This window comes from Haliotis rufescens, unplaced genomic scaffold (genome assembly GCF_023055435.1).
Source record: "Haliotis rufescens isolate VD_foot unplaced genomic scaffold, xgHalRufe1.0.p SCAF_15, whole genome shotgun sequence".
Lineage (NCBI taxonomy): Eukaryota > Metazoa > Mollusca > Gastropoda > Lepetellida > Haliotidae > Haliotis > Haliotis rufescens.
In genome coordinates, this window is record NW_025963835.1 from 228,026 (window position 1) to 250,078 (window position 22,053).

General features: G+C 43.0%; 1 protein-coding gene across 1 annotated transcript in view; it reads left to right on the forward strand.

The window, feature by feature from the left end:
* The window catches only part of LOC124142102 (leucine-rich repeat-containing protein 14-like), a 34,168-nt gene that overhangs the window by 6,470 nt on the left and 5,645 nt on the right, over positions 1-22,053 (forward strand). Inside the window, exons 2-6 of the mRNA XM_046510384.2 lie at positions 11,097-11,284; positions 13,826-14,169; positions 17,368-17,469; positions 18,605-18,697; positions 21,830-21,999. Of these exons, the coding sequence (XP_046366340.1) occupies positions 11,100-11,284; positions 13,826-14,169; positions 17,368-17,469; positions 18,605-18,697; positions 21,830-21,999 (894 nt within the window). The 5' untranslated portion in view covers positions 11,097-11,099. The remainder of the gene's footprint in view (positions 1-11,096; positions 11,285-13,825; positions 14,170-17,367; positions 17,470-18,604; positions 18,698-21,829; positions 22,000-22,053) is intronic.

Consider the following 22,053-nt stretch of genomic DNA (forward strand, 5'->3'; position numbering starts at 1 on the left):
TCCCAGTGACACTGGACTGTTTAAAAATTTGACTGACACAGGTGGTGAGTTTTGTAATGTCTACTACACAAGGATTATTGATATTTTTCTTCCATGGACTTCTATCATTTGCCCATTTCTTGTGTCCACATGCTGTGATATTGCTTGAATATTGTTAAAAGCAGTGTTAAACCATACCCTAGCTCTCACTCATTCATGTTTTTGTAAACCATGGTTATATCATTGTCCCTTTCTAACATTCATTGCCAGTTACTGTTGCACTATTTCTTGTACAGTCCTGAAACTTGGTATTTGTTAGATGTTAAGATATTGTTTTGATTTAGCTCAACGTCTGGAAGTATTGTTGTGGACTGGAACTACTTAGTGTTTAGACTTTAGAAGCTTTGGGGAATTAAATGGCAGCAACGAGCTGCTTCTGCAAGTACTTGACGATGATTTAGTTTTTGATGATGTTGATGACATTAGTAATGATGATGATGATGATGATGATGATGATGAAAGTGGTGATATTTGTGATGATGATGATGATGATGATGATGATGAGGGCGATGAGGATGGTGGTGGTGGTGGTGGTGATGATGATGATGATGATGATGATGGTTGTGGTGGTATTTGTGGTGATGATGATGATGGTGGTGGTATTTGTGATTATGATGATGATGATGATGGTGGTGGTATTTGTGATGATGATGGTGGTGGTATTTGTGATTATGATGATGATGATGATAATGATGGTGGTGGTATTTGTGATGATGATGGTGGTGGTATTTGTGATGATGATGATGATGATGATGCGGGCGATGAGGATGAGGATGAGGATGGTGGTGGTGGTGGTGGTGGTGGTGATGATGATGGTGGTGGTATTTGTGATTATGATGATGATGATGATGGTGGTGGTGGTATTTGTGATGATGATGGTGGTGGTATTTGTGATGATGATGATGAGGAGGAGGATGATGATGGTGGTGGTGGTGGTGATGATGATGATGGTTGTGGTGGTGGTGGTGATGATGATGATGATGATGATGATGATGATGATGGTTGTGGTGGTATTTGTGATGATGATGGTGGTGGTATTTGTGATGATGATGGTGGTGGTATTTGTGATGATGATGGTGGTGGTATTTGTGATGATGATGATGATGATGATGATGATGATGAGGGCGATGAGGATGAGGATTGTGGTGGTGGTGGTGGTGGTGATGATGATGATGATGATGATGATGATGATGATGATGATGATGGTTGTGGTGGTATTTGTGATGATGATGGTGGTGGTATTTGTGATGATGATGATGAGGAGGAGGATGATGATGGTGGTGGTGGTGGTGGTGATGATGATGATGGTGGTGGTGGTGGTGGTGATGATGATGATGGTGGTGGTGGTGGTGGTGATGATGATGATGGTTGTGGTGGTATTTGTGATTATGATGATGATGATGATGGTGGTGGTATTTGTGATGATGATGATGGTGGTATTTGTGATGATGATGGTGGTGGTATTTGTGATGATGATGATGATGATGATGAGGGTGATGATGATGATGATGATGATGATGGTGGTGGTGGTGGTGGTGGTGATGATGATGATGATGGTGGTGGTGGTGGTGGTGGTATTTGTTATGATGATGATGATGATGATGGTGGTGGTATTTGTGATGATGATGAGGAGGAGGAGGATGATGGTGGTGGTGGTGGTGGTGGTGGTGGTGGTGGTGATGATGATGATGATAGTGGTGGTATTTGTTATGATGATGATGATGATGATGATGATGATGGTGGTAATGGTGTGATAACCTGGCATCACAGCTCCCCCCTTCAGTGCGTCCCTGGCAACCAGGGTCAGAGAGAGGTGAGCCCTGGGAACTCCTAATGCATACAGGCAGGGGTGGTGGCAGCTATTCCTGGAATGTTTCACTACAGAGAGGAGCTGACCTTCTTGTAAGAGGTCTATCATAAGCTTGTTGTGAGTGTCTGTGATGCATAGTCAGAAAAAAGGGGATATTTTTAGAATGTCTGGAAGCAGATCCTTGTGATTGTTTAATAAATGATTTCAAGTATCTAAATCATAGGCAATGGCAATACATGTGTATCTACTGTAGATGTGAGTATTTTATCAGTATGACATCATGACTCAATTTTTTTTTTAAATTTTTTTGTGATAGCAAAATGTGTTTTTTAGGTTTGACCTATTTTCTTGAGTTGTGACTAAGGTCATCATAAAACAAAAGTGATAACAAAACAGACAGCGTTTCCGTTTTTCCAGTATATACCGAATATTGACTGGTAAAATATGACTGGGACCGGTAATTTGGCGGGTTGACAGTCCCTGGCAGAAATTTCCATTGAAAAATGTGTATAATTTCCTGTGAATCACTGTAAACATGAGGGGGCAGTCGGGTAGCCTAGTGGTTAAAGCATTCGCTCATCACGCCGAAGACCAGTGTTCGAATCCCGATATGAGTGCAATGTATGAAGCCCATTTCTGGAGTCCCCGCCATGATATTGCTGGAATGTTGCTAAAGCGGCGTAAAACCAAACTCACTCACTCACTGTAAACATGAAATCACTCTGTTTCAAAACCTGGCGTGTCATTATTCTGTAACTTTCTATTGGAAACCCAGGTTCTGAAAATAGCTCACAATATCAGCCGATTCTAAAATACATGACAGTCAATAGCAATGCTTTGTTTTGGATTTGTTATGTCGGGTTTTGTTACCTTGACATACATCACTTCATAAAGAAGTGAGACTTTTTAAATGCATACTTGACATTATGTTGAAGTGTCCGGTCAGAAGATGTTATCTGTGATTAGTTGACAAGATCAGACCTCTCGTTATAACGTGACAAATCACTATCAATATGGCTGTGCAAAAACAGGTGTTGTACAGGCTTAGATCTGTTATTATCAACCATAGGACATTAAATTTTAACCAGGATTGGTATTTTCGTTTATTTCCGGCCCACATGACCGGCAGATGAAACTGCCACTAGAAACACTGACAATCTTGGTTTCTTGTCAGTGTTTGAAATTAGCACCTGCCCGCAGCGCATGGCAGGTAGGCCTCGTGTCCAGCCCATAGCACATGGCAGGTAGGCCTAATGTCCGGCCCATAGTGCATGGCAGGTAGGCCTCGTGTCCGGCCCATAGCACATGGCAGGTAGGCCTCATGTCCGGCCCATAGCGCATGGCAGGTAGGCCTCGTGTCCAGCCCGTAGCGCATGGCAGGTAGGCCTCGTGTCCAGCCCGCAGCGCATGGCAGGTAGGCCTCGTGTCAGGCCCGTAGCGCATGGCAGGTAGGCCTCGTGTCCGGCCTGTAGCGCATGGCAGGTAGACCTCGTGTCTGGCCTGTAGCGCATGGCAGGTAGACCTCCTGTCTGGCCCGTAGCGCATGGCAGATAGGCCTCATGTCCGGCCCGTAGCACATGGCAGGTAGGCCTCATGTCCGGCCCGTAGCGCATGGCAGGTAGGCCTCATGTCCGGCCCGTAGCGCATGGCAGGTAGGCCTCATGTCCGGCCCGTAGCACATGGCAGGTAGGCCTCATGTCCGGCCCGTAGCGCATGGCAGGTAGGCCTCATGTCCGGCCCGTAGCGCATGGCAGGTAGGCCTCATGTCCGGCCCATAGCGCATGGCAGGTAGGCCTCATGTCCGGCCCGTAGCACATGGCAGGTAGGCCTCATGTCCGGCCCGTAGCACATGGCAGGTAGGCCTCATGTCCAGCCCGTAGCGCATGGCAGGTAGGCCTCATGTCCGGCCCGTAGCACATGGCAGGTAGGCCTCATGTCCGGCCCGTAGCACATGGCAGGTGGGCCTCATGTCCGGCCCGTAGCACATGGCAGGTAGGCCTCATGTCCGGCACGTAGCCCATGGCAGGTAGGCCTCATGTCCGGCCCGTAGCACATGTCAGGTGGGCCTCATGTCCGGCCCACACAAACCCTCCCCACACACAAACCCTACCCACCCACAGACCCTACCCACACACAAACCCTACCCACACACAAACCCTACCCACACACATTAATCTTGAACGTGATGTTAAACCCCATTTAACCCCATCTCACCTACTTTTGTGTCACCAAATTTTCCCAGAAGCCTATGTTTATTATCCAGTTTGTGGCCCAGCGTGATCCAAATATGAAACAGGTTGGCTTCAGTTATGGCTTCCTCCATGGCAAGGTACTAAACTCCATGAACCGTGATGCTTACTCCTGGATAACGTATTATCAAGTATACAGTAGGGCAGCAAGCAGAAGATGCCACATCAACAGGTGACCGACCCACCGTGGGAATCTCAATCTTATGAAGACAGCTTGACTTTAATCGGGAGTGTAACTTCTATATTCTTTCATGTGACTCACGTGTATCCAACCAGAGCTTTGTAGACCAACACTTAGTCAATGAAAACATTTCTTTAAAATAATTTTTTTTTTTTTTTTTCAAAAGAACCTTTCCTCTTCTGCTGTTTTCATATGTGGAAATCAAGGAAACTAGACTCGGTTTAGTTTGATCTAGACTTGACTAGGCTTGTAATAAGAAAATAATAATAACATATATATATTCCACAGACATCGTGCAGGACTAAGAGCTTTGTAGCACTTAAAGATATGTTGATTATATTCAAGATGATTTTTTGTTATCTGAAAATATAATATTATTTAACCAAAAAATCTAACAAATAATTGGTTCTGGCTTCAACCCTAAAAAAACAGTCCTGCACCGTGACTGAAATGTATGTATTTTTTTTAAAAACAAAACCAATCTGGATTTATATAAAATATAAAACGTTAACGCCAGAGAATAACCATGCTTGATTAACTGATGAAACAGATTCCATTGGGTATAACATGCAAAACACCAGTCACAGTCATACGAATGGACCAATGAAAATCAGCTATGACACCAGGTGTTAGCAATAAAGCAAGTCTAGTTGGCTCCATTCCACATTAGTATCAGAAAGTTTGTTTTGTTTGAACATTTTAGAGGAGAGGAATGTATTATGTGATAAAAAAGATATCATAGAGTGTATGTCAAAACACTATGCATGACATTACAAATTGTGGAAAAAATGTCTGAAAAGCAAGTGGGTGACTTTTTTCACAGGCATTAGCTTTGTAAATCAGCCATACACTTGCGGATCGCCTCTTGGGTCTAGTGGTAGAGCGTCTGCCCGGAGAGCGGAAGGTCCGGGGTTCGATCCCCGACCGCGTCATACCAAAAGATGTTAAAAGATGGCACTTGTTGTTACCCTGTCTTGCGCTCTGCATTAAGGGGCTAAAACAAGGACTGGTCGGCTCGGAGTCAGTATACTGTGTCTGAGTTGGGTATTCATGTTAAACTGCGACATGGTATCTCAGTGAGCTAGCACTATAAATCGGCATCAGTCCGGACTAGTACAAGCAGCCACACAAACACACACATGTACATGCATGTCGCTATATAAGTGCAATAATCTTGGACGCGACGTTAAACCCCATTTCACCTCACCTCACACCATACACTTGCACACTGGGTATGAACAGCTCATACCTGCATCACTGTGGACTTCCTCCCACTAAGTTGTCATGTAATGACATAGCTCACTATACAAAGCAGTGTTAATCCCAACTCACTCACTCACTCTGTATCTGCATTGAAGTACCATTATGTGAAGAAATTGTGAACCGTTTACTTGTATGTCTAAAGGTTCTTTGTTTTATCACTTAGACCAGTAGCCAAAGAGTTAATGCTTAGTCTCTAAAAATATATATTTTTTGATAGAAACAAACAACTCCATTTAAATTGAAAAGGAGCCCCATTGAGATGACCTGAACCTGTGGAAAATCTAGACTTGCTTTATTTAGGGCTAAAGCATTAGGGTAAGGGTTAGGTGGAAGGAGTGAGTGAGTGAGTGAGTATGATTTTACAGCAGAAATGGGCTGCACACATTGTACCAATGTCGGGAATCGAACCCGGGTCTTCGGCGTAACGAGCAACGCTTTAACCAATAAGCTACCCGACCGCCCTTAGGCGGAAGGAAAATCATATGGTTCAGTGGCTTTGGGACAGACTATCAAAGAGTCTGCTGATGCCTTTGAACTCGGCACTGTGTACACGTCCTGGGAGACCTTGCTGAGATAAGTCCCAGAGTCAAATGGTGCTTCTATCTGATTTACAGCACTGCTGTAGTCAAGGTGTATGCACTAACTAAATACATGTTGGCATCTTCATCAGCATCAGCAGCTTCACAGTTGTCAACACGGGATCGGGTGGTCAGGTTCGTTGACTTGGTTGATTGTATCTCAATTGCATGGATCGATGCTCATGATGTCAATCACTGGATTGTCTGGTCCAGTCTTGATAATTTACAGACTGCCGCCATATAGCTAGCATATTGCTGAGTGTAACATTAAACATAAAACAAACAAAAAAACATCATCACTATCATCATCTCAATCACCATCATCATGACAGTGATCAACATTATAATCATCATCATCATCATCATCATCATCATCATCATCATCATTTTGTTCTCATAATTTGAAATATTAGTCAAAAGTACACACTTCAGTCACAGACAATCATATTATCAGTTTGATACCCCCACTAGACCACCATATGGTCTCTGAAATGAACATATTTTACAGAAAAAACAGTTGTTAAATTATATTTATCTAATATAATAAAAAGGAGCCCAGAGACATTCTTCTTTTTCAGATACTGCAGTAATCAAGACTTGCTAAACATTATAGACTTGCATGGGCTGTATTTGATATATTTGTATGACTAACACTACAGTCACAGACAATCTTATTATCAGTTTAATGCCACCACCATCTTTGAGAGATGTGTGAACAAAGATTATCGACTCTCCCAGATGTAGTGGAAACGTTGCAACATGTTTTACCCTGGTTCACGCCTGTTACTACGAAGTAGCTATCTGGACCTCCATGTATTTACTTCAATGCTATCCATGTTACAAGCCATGATGATCGTCTTCAGTTTTAATCAGCTAAAGTTGCCCAGTGTGTGATGAGGCTATCACAACTTAGGGAAGTCTTTGTTTACAAACTATTGGCTGTGCTTGTAGGCACCTGGCTCTCAGCCATAGGCCCTGACTAACCTCCAGGCCAACTCCCAGTGAGAGGCCCCGCACGGGTTGGACGATCTCAACTGGAGGGATTTTTATGACCACTCTTGACAAGTTGAATGGCGATTGCTGTGCCCCTGTCTGGCTTGAGTCTGATCTCAAGCAGGCATAGCAAAATATTTGGATTGACGAGTTTATTGACTTGTTGATTGACTTGTCAACATCTGAGCTTGCTGGGAAATGTTAGGGTATGTCTGGTGCAGGTACTGTTCAGACCAATTGGTACTTGCAAGTTTGGTGTATTAAGTTCACCTGGCCAGCAGCCATATTGAAAAATATGAAAAAATTCTGTTCAGACACCACTGGACAAATGGAGCCAACATTTACATGACATTTCCCACTGCATATTTTGTTGAGGTGAGGTGAGGTGAAATTGGGTATAACATCACGTCCAAGATTATTGCACTTATATAGCGACGTGCATGCACGTGTGTGTGTGTGGCTGCTTGTACTAGTGCAGACTGATGCCGATTTATAGTGCTAGCCCACTGAGATACCATGCCGCAGTTTAACATGAATACCCCACTCAGACACAGTATACTGACTCCGAGCCGACCAGTCCTTGTTTTAGTCCCTTAATGCTGATCGCCAGACAGGGTAACAACAAGTACCATCTTTTAACATCTTTTGGTATGACACGGCCGGGGATCTAACCCCGGACCTTCCGCTCTCTGGGCGGACGCTCTACCACTAGACCATGGAGGTGCTCTCCGGGCGGACGCTCTACCACTAGACCACGGAGGTGCTCTCCAGGCGGACGCTCTACCACTAGAAATGTAATGAAGTTTGGCATGCAGTCTGCCATGGTTATGATGCCACTAGGGCTGGGACAGGTAACTGGGGTACTCGGGTCGGGTGGGTACTGAGTAGGACCCGGGTACCCACAGGACTACCCGGACCCGTGGTTAGTCATGTGATATATTGTTAAATGACTTTATATGTTTCAATAAAGATGAACTTCAGTCAAATTCAGCGTTCGCATGTCCAGATCGTTTTATATGTGTAGCTAAGTACATTTTGCCACGGCTACGGTCAAACTATTCCTAATCGGACATCTTGTACACATCTCTTGAGACCTATAGCAGGTAACCGGGTAGGGTCGGGAAATAAGTGATTCTCTGCATGAGGATTAGCTGTGAAAATGTGATCAATGCAATTAGTTTGTTAATTTGAAAGAGGGAATTATCTCCAAAGATGAACTACATTGCCCATTTTTTGTCAAAATATAAAAAAGTGGGCAGTATAACAAGGGAACTGGAACGTTTGTTCTGAAAAACATTGGCATTGGCACTTTTACCAGGATGGCATTACAATCAGGGTGGCATTATAACCAGGGTGGCATTATTACCTGGGAAAAAATAAAATAAAACAATTAAAAAATAAGCAAATGTTTTATGATGAAATACATTATCAACCTTAAGAGGGCCCCATCTCACATTATTCTTTCCACATGTGGCAAGCCAATGACTCTAAATCTCCTGTAACGAAGTTGTCTCGCTTGAAATTTGTAGCATAATCATACGATGCCAAGATAGATAATGAGAATGTACTGGCATGGTTTAATCACATTAGACAAAGGAAATTAGGTTAGTTATGAGTGACGTTTGTGGTCGGGCCGTTCAGGTAAACAAAGGTGGTTATGTTTTTACACCTAATTTGTTGTCTCATGTTAACTGTATGGTATTTTGGTTGCTGAGGAATTCTATTGTTTGTGAATAGTTGTGAGGAAAACACTTAGTTATATTTTGGTAAAATCATTTGGTTTTTTTAAGATGTGTGTTTGTAACAGAAGGTTTAACCACGGACCTATACAAGTCCGTGGTTTAACTGTTGTGTTTTGACTTCTCTCTTTTTTAGTGAAACAAAAGTAAGGTAATTTGTGGGACTCATTGCCTCAACAGATTAACTGAAGCTGAGGATTCGGGAATTTATAGTTTATTTATTCAAACTGTTCTCCTGTTTTCTCTGTACCAGGAACATGGTAACATTGACATCGGTTACATTGACCTTACCAATCTTTGTCAATGTAAGATTTAATTTTATAATTTGATAATAAGAGAATAATACAAGAATTATTGATAGTTTTATGTTCTTTTGACGGATATGATTTGTTTGTTTTTTGTTTTTTTATTGACATATGTAATGGCAGATGTTCATATTAACCCCTTATGTTCCTCTTATATAAAGATTTATTTGAAGATGCTCATATTAACCCTTTGTACACATATGGGGATAGACTAGCATTTAGTCCCAGAAATAAAGTTATTTGACAAGTTGAATGGCGATTGCTGTGCCCCTGTCTGGCCTGAGTCTGATCTCAAGCAGGCATAGCAAAATATTTGGATTGACAAGTTTATTGACTTGTTGATTGACTTGTCAACATCTGAGCTTGCTGGGAAATGTTAGGGTATGTCTGGTGCAGGTACTGTTCAGACCAATTGGTACTTGCAAGTTTGGTGTATTAAGCTCACCTGGCCAGCAGCCGTATTGAAAAATATGAAAAATTCTGTTCAGACACCACTGGACCAATGGAGCCAACATTTACATGACATTTCCCACTGCATATTTTGTTGAGGTGAGGTGAGGTGAGGTGAAATTGGGTTTAACGTCACGTCCAAGATTATTGCACTTATATAGCGACATGCATGCACGTGTGTGTGTGTGTGTGTGTGTGTGTGTGTGGCTTCTTGTACTAGTGGCTTCTTGTACTAGTCCGGACTGATGCCGATTTATAGTGCTAGCTCACTGAGATACCATGCCGCAGTTTAACATGAATACCCTACTCAGACACAGTATACTGACTCCGAGCCGACCAGTCCTTGTTTTAGCCCCTTAATGCCGAGCGCCAGACAGGGTAACAACAAGTACCATCTTTTAACGTCTTTTGGTATGACACGGCTGGGGATCGAACCCCGGACCTTCCGCTCTCCGGGCGGACGCTCTACCACTAGACCACGGAGGCGGTCCATATTTTGTTGAATTGTAATGAAGTTTGGCATGCAGTCTGCCATGGTTAGTCCCAGAAATAAAGTTATTTTATTTAAACATATATATCTACAAAATAAAATCCAAAATGGAGCCCAGAACAATGGTTATTTTCAGAGACTAAACAAATCTGCTAGACTCTAATTTGTTGGAATTTCTGTATTCTTGTCAATGTCAACCTTCATTTCTGTTTACATGCCAAGAGCTGAGGCAATGTAAATTTGCCAAATATTCTCGACTTTTGTGAGTTGGGTTCCCATTTTAATTTATGGGATTATATTTTTAATCTGGGAGACAGACTACTGTGGGGATTCCCGGTGAATATGGGTCCCCAGCAAGACATGCGTGTTATGATAGCAGTCCAATTGCATGGATCGATGCTCATGATGTCAATCACTGACTTGTCTTGCCACTGGAATATTGCTGGAGTGCGGCGTTAAACAACAAACAAACGTATGTTGGAGACAGACGATGTCTCTCACAGATGTTATTGAAGATTTTTGTGTTAACCCTTTATGTTCCTCTGACAGATGTAATGGAAGATATTCATCTTAACTCTTTATGTTCCAGACGATGTCTCTGAGAGATGTAATGGAAGATGTTCATCTTAACTCTTTATGTTTTAGACGATGTCTCTGACAGATGTAATGGAAAATATTCATCTTAACTCTTTATGTTCCAGACGATGTCTCTGACAGATGTAATGGAAAATATTCATCTTAACTCTTTATGTTCCAGACGATGTCTCTGACAGATGTAATGGAAAATATTCATCTGAACTCTCTATGTTCCAGACGATGTCTCTGACCATGCTAACAGATGTAATGGAAAATATTCATCTTAACTCTTTATGTTCCAGACGATGTCTCTGACAGATGTAATGGAAAATATTCATCTTAACTCTTTATGTTCCAGACGATGTCTCTAACCATGCTAACAGATGTAATGGAAAATGTTCATCTTAACTCTTTATGTTCCAGACGATGTCTCTGACAGATGTAATGGAAGATGTTGACTACAAAAGGAAGAACTTTAACCGTGACGATGTCCTGTACCGCCACCCGCTGCACATGACGGAGGCGCACTTTGTGTATCACCTGTCACGTGATCCTGAAGGTCATCTGACCTGCAACAAGGACGGCAATGGCGAGTTCATCTGTTCTCCGAGGTACTCAAACAGATTCTGCTGTAGCCTAGTGCTTAAAATGGTTGCTTGTCATACCGATGATCTGGGATCAATTCCCCTCATGGTTACAATGTATAAAGCACATTTCTGGTGACCCCTGCCATGATGCTGCTAGAATACTACTTAAAACCATACTCACTCACTCACTCACTCCTGCTAGGATTATTCCCTCACTCACTCACTCCTGCTGGGATTATTCCCTACCTCACTCACTCACTCACTCCTCCTGGGAGTATTCCCTCACTCACTCAATCATGCTAGGATTATTCCCTCACTCACTCCTGCCGGGATAATTCCCTCACTCACTCACTCCTCCTGGGATTATTCCCTCACTAACTCACTCCTGCTGGGATTATTCACTCACTCATTCACTCACTCACTCATGCTGGGATTATTCCCTCATTCACTCCTACTGGGATTATTTCCTCACTCACTCACTCACTCCTCCTGGGAGTATTCCCTCATTCACTCACTCCTGCTGTGATTATTCCCTCACTCACTCACTCATGCTGGGATTATTCCCTCACTCACTCCTGCTGGGATTATTCCCTCCCTCACTCACTCACTCCTGCTGGGATTATTCCCTCATTCACTCCTGCAGGGATTATTCCCTCACTCACTCACTCCTGCTGGGATTATTCCCTCCCTCACTCACTCATTCCTGCTGGGATTATTCCCTCACTCACTCCTGCTGGGATTATTCCCTCTCTCACTCACTCCTCCTTGGATTATTCCCTCCCTCATTCACTCCTGCTGGGATTATTCCCTCACTCACTCACTCACTCCTGCTGGGATTATTCCCTCACTTTCTCCTGCGTGGATATTCCCTCCCTCACTGACTCACACCTCCTGGGATTATTCCCTCCCTCATTCACTCCTGCTGGGATTATTCCCCCCCCCCCCCCCCACTCACTCCTGCTGGGATTATTCCCTCCCTCACTCACTCCTGCTGGGATTATTCCCTCACTCACTCACTCCTCCTGGGAGTATTCCCTCACTCACTCACTCCTGCCGGGATTATTCCCTCTCTCACTCACTCCTGCTGAGATTATTCCCTCACTCACTCCTGCTGGGATAATTCCCTCACTCACTCCTACTGGGATTATTCCCTCCCTCACTCACTCCTGCTGGAATTATTCCCTCTCTCACTCACTCATGCTGAGATTATTCCCTCACTCACTCCTGCTGGGATTATTCCCTCTCTCACTCACTCCTGCTGAGATTATTCCCTCACTCACTCCTGCTGGGATTATTCCCTCACTCACTCCTACTGGGATTATTCCCTCTCTCACTCACTCCTGCTGAGATTATTCCCTCACTCACTCCTGCTGGGATTATTCCCTCCCTCACTCACTCACTCCTATTGGGATTATTCCCTCACTCACTCCTGCTGGGATTATTCCCTCTCTCACTCACTCCTACTGGGATTATTCCCTAATTCACTCCTGCTGGGATTATTCCCTCACTCACTCCTGCTGTGATTATTCCCTCTCTCACTCACTCCTGCTGGGATTATTCCCTCCCTCACTCACTCCTGCTGGGATTATTCCCTCTCTCATTCACTCCTGCTTGGATTATTCCCTCTCTCACTCACTCCTCCTGGGATTATTCCCTCCCTCATTCACTCCTGCTGGGATTATTCCCTCCCTCATTCACTCCTGCTGGGATTATTCCCTCTCTCACTCACTCCTCCTGGGATTATTCCCTCCCTCATTCACTCCTACTGGGATTATTCCCTCACTCACTCACTCACTCCTGTTGGGATTATTCCCTCACTTACTCCTGCGTGGATATTCCCTCACTCACTCATTCACACCTCCTGGGATTATTCCCTCCCTCATTCACTCCTGCTGGATTATTCCCTCCCTCACTCACTCACTCCTGCTGGGATTATTCCCTCATTCACTCCTGCAGGGATTATTCCCTCACTCACTCACTCCTGCTAGGATTTCTCCCTCACTCACTCACACCTCCTGGGATTATTCCCTCCCTCATTCACTCCTGCAGGGATTATTCCCTCACTCACTAACTCCTGCTGGGATTTTTCCCTCCCTCACTCACTCACACCTCCTGGGATTATTCCCTCCCTCATTCACTCCTGCTGGGATTATTCTTATGAATATGAAAGGGTTTTGTCATTTTGGGACCCGTGTAGATCTGGAATAGGTCATCAGCAACCCATGCTTGCTGTAAAAGGTGACTATGCTTGTCGTAAGAGGTGAGTAAAGGGATTGGGTGGTCAGCCTCGCTGACTTGGTTGATGCATGTCATCGTATCCCAATTGCATGGATCGATGCTCATAATGTCAATCACTGGATTGTCTGTCCAGACTCGATTATTTACAGACGCCGTCATATAGCTGCAATATTGCTGAGTGTGACGTTAAACAAACAAACAAACAAACTAACTGTCACTTTTGTTTATTTGAATCAGTTTTGTAAGGACTGCCAATTACCTCCCTTTAAGCTGAACTTCAATATTGCCAATGCATTGTTACTCGATCCACTCACTCACTCTTTCCAGACATCTCAAACAGTTGTGTATGCACAGACTGGTTATCAACCCAGCAAGGATGCAGAAATTCAAATATCACGAACTTCCCCACGATATCTACCCTGCACTGCTGAGTGAAGCCATTTTCCAGAGGGAACTACAAGCCATCACATTTTTTGTTTCCACATGGCCTCATAAGGTGCTAGACATTCAGAGTATCGTTCCCCAGGAAGACATACTGAGGTCAGGCTACTTGACCCGACCTGTGGAAGGTCAAGGCAGCATGTCACTGGTCGACAGTGTTATCATGGGACTCTTAAACATTAAACCTCACGCCAAGTTACAGACTGTGAATTTCATTGGATTTAAAAATGGTGAGTACCTCCATCTTGGTTTTGCAGATAGGCCTTATGTTCTTATTAGCTGGTTTAAAAGAATGACTGACAGAAAAACACTGAAATTAGAAGAAGAATGAATGAATATTTTGGTTTACACTCTTTTACAAGGGGCGGTGCGGTAGCCTAGTGGTTAAAGCGACTTCGTTCGTCACGCCGAAGACCCGGGTTCAATTCCCCACATGGGTCCAATGTGTGGAATCAAACCCGGGTCCCCCGCTGTGATATTGTTGGAATATTGCTAAAAGCGGCGTAAAACAATACTCACACTCTTTTACAATTAATTGAAATAGGAAAAAGTACATGATATTTTATCATAAGAAATGGTGATTAATACGTCTAATAATCTCTATTCTATTCTATTTTCCCTGATCTCCAAATTTTATTTGGCTGTATTGATTTACTAGGGCTGCAATGAATACACTATGAGGCAATTACGATTTATACGATTATAACGAATATAGGGTAACAAATACGAATACTAAATCACAAACACAATAACAAGTCAGCAGTTGATTTATTATTTGTTATATTCAGTGAGAAATAACAACATAAAGTAATTGACATGGTTTGTTAATTATTAATATATTATACATTTATATACTGCACTTATCCAGGTACTAGTATCTGCTCAAATGTGACAATGACCAGTGACCACAATACTGTCAAATCAAATATAATAAGAGTGTTGTCTTTGAAGAAGTCTATGCATATAATATGGATATTTTTAGGTACAGGGTATGTAAATGCACATGATTGCATATTCATAAATTTTTTCGATTCTAGTGGCCACGAATAACAAATTCAATTCATGAATGGATGCAGTTCGATTCACACAATACGCGAGTGAATCGTAACATCCCTAGTATTTACTGATGATAGAAGAACATAAAGCATATGTCGCTGTGTTGATGATATCAGCCTCCATGGATATTGCAACACAGAAAATGCTTAGAGTAAGAAAATACTCGGTGTGGCTAATAGGTACCGGTATGTTTCACGTTGGGGGTAGGTATGTTTCACGTTAGGGATAGGTATGTTTCACGTTAGGGTTGAAACAATGCAGCAAGGTCATGATAAGGTACGTATCACAATACATAAGTCAGGATACGATAGGTATCACGATACGCATATTTAGTTCAAATCACGTGGAAACTTCTTGAATAATATGTTTTAAGAGTAGATACATGTCACGATACATTGGTCATGATACGATAGGTATCGCAAAATGCATATTGATGTCAAATCAAATGGAAACTTCATGAATTTTAATTTTCAGAGCATATTCAAAAGGAAAAGGTAGCTGTAGACACATGTTTGTAGCAGGTAGTTTTATTTGTGAACTTGAAACTCTAATTACAACACCTCTTGCAATATTTGACTGACAAAAACTCTGGGGGTCATTAAACAAGTAGTCAGTAATCTGTTTCATCAAGTGTATCATCTTGTATCGATACAGAACAAAGCGTGACATGTATGAAAACTCACGATGCACTGGTGCACCGATGTATCGTTTCACCCCAAGTTCTCATGCATCAGTATGTAATGGACGCTGTAATCTCTAGCTCACATGACTGCAAGACAAGTGAATCTATTTTGTGTCTGTCTGTTGTTACATTTCACATTTTCAACATGACCTCTTGAGACTATGAAGCTGAAACGTTACATGATTGATCCCAGATATGGTGTCGCTAAAATCTGCCCAGAGAATTCTCATAAACATTAGCAGTCATATTAATTTGAAACTGTCATTTTTGCCTATTGCTCAGCCATTTCTACATGTATGAATATTAGGGCTGGGACGAGTCCAAATTTACTACCCGGGTACCCACCCCCCTATAACCTGACCCTACCCAGGTACCCACTGTAGGTCTCAAGAGATACAAGATGTCCAATTGGGAATTTTTTTACCACATCACTTGCAAAACGTGTTTAGATATGTGTTTATAAGTTATATCTTTATTCAAACATATGAAAAGTCAGAAGGAATGGGTGCATTGTCAGAAAGAAATGCAAACATTAGTGACTTATAGTGTAACCATAGAGTTTTAGATAATTTTTGTCATTAAACAATATATCATGTGACAAACCATGGGTACGGGTAGTCCTGTGGGTCAGTACCCACCCGACCCGGGTACCCGAGTTACCCGTCCCAGCCCTAATGAATATGAATTTCAAGGTAGCTGCTATTTGATATTCTGGGGATGCAACAGCCATATTGGCCGATACTCATTCTTATTCCAAATGGAACGATAGTGTGGCTGGTAGTAGGGCTCAAAATATGCATAATACAAGGTCTGTTGTTTTTTAGATATTTTATATTTTGACCTTGTTTTACAATGCTCTTTTCTCAAAATGCATATTTGACTCCTTTCATTGAAATTGTGAGACTGAAGGAGCTTTGGCATGTATGATTTTCCTTATAATGACGCCATATTTTGTTCATGTCATTAAATATTAGTAAAAGAAGTTTTTAGTTCTCAGAATTTATGCAGAAAATATTTCAGTATAAATGCCAACAGGAACTTTTGTTAAGTGTCTGTCCTTGCTGACATTTAAACTGCCATGGGACAATGTTAGTAATTTTGTTTAATTGCTAGTCGATATCTGCACCATATTCCTTTCCTTCAGAAAGAGATCTATGTTGAAACACAGGACCATGTAACTAATAATAATAACCAAAAAAATTGCAGACGAGGCCAAAGCACATATGTTTATGGTGATAGATGAAAAGACGAAGCTTTTAAAACTAGACAAAAAATCAAGGCGGGCGAGTTTAGAATTTTCTGTTGCATTCCTTCTCGGCCCTTGGCCTCGTATACGATTTTTTTTCAATTTTTTTTGTTGTTGTTATTATTATTATTTAAATGGTCCGGTGGTTGGAAGTAGACTTGGTAGGTAAAAGGTTGGCCTAGTCTCTAGTCTTTAGGCACTGGCTTACATCACGTAAAGACGTAATTTCAATTCCCAATATAGATACAATGTTTTAAGCTCATTCTTAGTATCTCTCCCACTCACTGGTAAACTTTTATTCACAATTTCACATCAATATTATCCAAAGTGTAGGCAGTATAGACAGTGACTGAGATAAGTCTTACAGGGCAACAAGGAGGATCCAGTTGTCTGTCAGATGAGGTAGGGTATATTGTTTCTTTCATGTTTGTTTTTTTGTGTCAGATCGGAAGCTGTGTCGAGAGTTGACACGACTCCCCATGTTGTGGCTGAACCCAAGTGACAGACAGGCTGGCTACATCCACAGCCTCCTCCGTAGATCCATCAGTGAGTAGAGAGGGGTGTGGGTGGGGTGTGGGTGTGGAGGGGGTGGGGTGGGGTGGGGTGCTGGCTGGACTCCCCATGTTGTGGCTGAACCCCAGTGACAGACAGACTGGCTACATCCACAGCCTCCTCCGTAGATCCATCAGTGAGTAGAGAGGGGTGTGGGTGGGGTGGGTTGCCTGCTAGACTCCCCATGTTGTGGCTGAACCCCTTTGACAGACAGACTGGCTACATCCACAGCCTCCTCCGTAGATCCATCAGTGAGTAGAGAGGGGTGTGGGTGGGGTGTGGTGCCTGCTAGACTCCCCATGTTGTGGCTGAACCCCAGTGACAGACAGACTGGCTACATCCACAGCCTCCTCCGTAGATCCATCAGTGAGTAGAGAGGGGTGTGGGTGGGGTGTGGTGCCTGCTAGACTCCCCATGTTGTGGCTGAACCCCAGTGACAGACAGACTGGCTACATCCACAGCCTCCTCCGTAGATCCATCAGTGAGTAGAGAGGGGTGTGGGTGGGGTGCTGAGTAGGGGTGGGTGAAGTGGTTGAATGGGGTGGGTTGGGTGTTGGGGTTGTTTGTCTATATATCTACAGATTTGTCTGATATCCGTATCTGATGGTATGCACTTTTGCCGATACCTAAGGGAGGCAACCCATGGTACCTTGGAGTAATTTGGTTACTTGTGCCCTCTTATTGTGAATAGTATGGTGAACATAAAAGCTAAGTAGAAGAGGTGTAATATAACAGCATGTTTGACAGAAATGTGATAAAGATTATTGAATTGAAATGCTGCATATGACGTCAACGTAAAGGAAATGTTGAAATGAGTAAGAAATGTGATGTTCATGCTTTAGTTTAGATGAGTGGAGCGTTACATGTTTAATGCGTACATAATTGTTGAATACATAATTATTGAATACATAATCGTTGAATACATAATCATTGAATACATAATCATTGAATACATAATTATGGAATACATAATCATTGAATACATAATTATTGAATACATAATCATTGAATACATAATCATTGAATACATAATCATTGAATACATAATCATTGAATACATAATTATTGAATACATAACCTTAGGACACATAATCATTGACTACATAGTCAAGTATGGCTTGAATTCCAGATCTGTCCAAAGACAAAGTACAACGCTACCTCAACAGAATCGGTTGTATCTACTCCTTACTGGACCCTTGCTTCCGCCATGGCAACAAGATTGGTGAGTAACACAGGTACTGCTGAGGTTCATAACCATTATGACTTTGCTGGAATCATCACAATGGGTAAAAAATGGAGAGAAACATAATTTGTAAAAAAAGTGCATTGTACATGCTGGATATCATGAAAGAAAATGTGTTGTGAAAATAAAATAAACTTGATCGGCTCCACCTTTCAGGGAAAGGAATTGCATGGTTTGAGGGAGGGACTGGAAAATATCCTGTGATTAACAAAAGACCCAGGAAAACACACACATTCCCCCCAGAATATTACATGGTGAGCCCCTAACCACTCAGCACACTGTGCACCGCGCTACCCACCCTCCAGAATATTTAAGGTGAGCCCCTAACCACTCAGCACCCTGTGCACTGCACTACCCACCCTCCAGAGTATTACATGGTGAGCCCCTAACCACTCAGCACCCTGTGCACTGCACTACCCGCCCTCCAGAATATTACATGGTGAGCCCCTAACCACTCAGCACACTGTGCACCGCGCTACCCACCCTCCAGAATATTACATGGTGAGCCCCTAACCACTCAGCACACTGTGCACCGCGCTACCCACCCTCCAGAATATTACATGGTGAGCCCCTAACCACTCAGCACACTGTGCACCGCGCTACCCACCCTCCAGAATATTACATGGTGAGCCCCTAACCACTCAGCACACTGTGCACCGCGCTACCCACCCTCCAGAGTATTACATGGTGAGCCCCTAACCACTCAGCACACTGTGCACTGCACTACCCGCCCTCCAGTACCGTATATGACCGCGGATAAGCCGACCCCGTAGATAAGCCGAGGTGTTAATTTGACCATTGAAATACGAAAGAAAATGATATGACCCGCAGATAAGCCGAATCAGGAATTGAAAGACAAAAAACACTGCGAAGTCGGACTGAAAGACATGTGCCGGTACTCGCAGATATTCAAAAATATAAGATGAAAAACGTTGTAATTATATTGAAAAAGTCATTATTATTTCTAATAAAGATTTAACAAACCAGTCATCCACTTTCATAATGTGGGAAGCTGTTTCTCGTGGGTTTTTTTAATCTCATAATGATCGTTATATGTTGCCATCAACAACCAAGCGCCATTTTGTGAGTCGGTGTATATAGAATTATGAACCCGTGAGAAAATATATCAGCTGGAGCGAAGACTCGCAGTTTGAATTCAGCATCGTAAGCATGGCGTTTTCGTTTAAAACTCATGATGAAAACGTCAGTCAGTAAAAATATACCAACTTTTATAACCCCCTTTACACCACTATTGTATGTTAATCCAATTGAATTAAATAAACTATCATACTATGAACACATTGAATGACCATCACTTACTCACAGGCTTTTCCAGTTTATTAAACTAATCTCTCGAAAACAAAGGAATTAAGCCCCTACTCCTAACACGATCGCTAAGCACCCACAACTTGAAAATGTTTGTGTAAACAACCTGACAATACCAATCGGCCCGTTATTATCAATGCTCATTTCCTTGTGTACCGTGTTGCTTTAAACAACAGGAAGCAATCACAGTGGTCACCGTTTGTGACGTCACAGGAAACAGCTGATCACATGTTTTTGCAAATGGCGAACGGAATAACTCGCCGATACAGTTGTTTATTTGCCTCTTTCAATAAAGGTAGACACTTGTTCACTATCAGTTTATGAACCTTTGCAAAACGTACGTAATAGCTATTGGCGATTTTATCTGGGGATTATATATTATAGCTGTGAATCACATATATTGTTACATGTAAAGATTGTGGAGTTTACGAAGAACGATAAACTTTGAACATTCAATTGAAAACTTATTATCGGAAGTAGTAACATGCATAACATTTTTTTAATAATGACAACATTGGTGTATAATAATAACTTTATTGATAATTTATAACAAAAATGGCTCTAGTCGTGGCAACTTCCAAACTTTCGGGAAGTTGTAATCTATCGGACCGTCATTCAGGCGATGTTTCTGACAGATCACGATCTGAAAAATACTATCATGAAAGTGTATCCCGTGGATAAGCCGACCCCTTTCTACAGAATCTTTTTTCTGGTCCTCAAAATTCGGCTTATACGCGGTCATATACGGTATATTACATGGTGAGCCCCTAACCACTCAGCACACTGTGCACTGCACTACCCGCCCTCCAGTATATTACATGGTGAGCCCCTAACCACTCAGCACCCTGTGCACTGCACTACCCGCCATCCAGTATATTACATGGTGAGCCCCTAACCACTCAGCACACTGTGCACCGCGCTACCCACCCTCCAGAGTATTACATGGTGAGCCCCTAACCACTCAGCACACTGTGCACCGCGCTACCCACCCTCCAGAATATTACATGGTGAGCCCCTAACCACTCAGCACACTGTGCACCGCGCTACCCACCCTCCAGAATATTACATGGTGATCCCCTAACCACTCAGCACACTGTGCACCGCGCTACCCACCCTCCAGAGTATTACATGGTGAGCCCCTAACCACTCAGCACCCTGTGCACTGCGCTACCCACCCTCCAGAATATCTCTGCAGTCCCCGAGGCTTTCTGTGTAAGTGCTGAATAAAACATTGTTAGGATGCAATACGTGCCTCATTCCATTACCTGGCTAAACTTAGACAAGACTCTGCACATCTGCCCAATGTCTTCACGAGGAATGGTGGTATGTAGTGCATACAAACATGTACTCGCTCACTTGCTCACTCATTCACTCACCCACTCAGACACTCAGACACTCACTCACTCACACACTCACTCACACGCCAACTCACCCACTCATTCACGCACTCACTCACTCACTCACACGCCAACTCATTCACGCACTCACTCACACACTCAGACTCACTCACTCACTCACACGCCAACTCACCCACTCACTCACTCACCCACTAACACACTCACTCACCAACTCACACACTCACTCATACACACACTCAGACACTCACTCACTCACTCACACACTCAGACGCTCACTCACTCACACTCACTCACACGCCAACTCACACACTCATTCATGCACTCACTCACTCACCCACTAACACACTCACTCACACACTCACTCATTCAGACACTCACTCACTCACTCACTCACTCACTCGCCACTCACTCACTCCATCTTCTCCAGGTCCTATAACCATCCTGATTGACTGCAAGATAACCCTGGACGATGTGCCGATTGGCCTGGCGCTGCAGTACGAGACCCCGTTCAGGTTCGCCTGCAAGAGACTGTGGATGGAGCCCATCCTGGAGGTGGTGCTGCCCCCGAATGTCATCAACAGGGTGCTAGATCCTCGGGTAAATAGTTCTAGCGAAGCATGGCGCTGTTGTAATTCAAAATTTGTAGAAAAG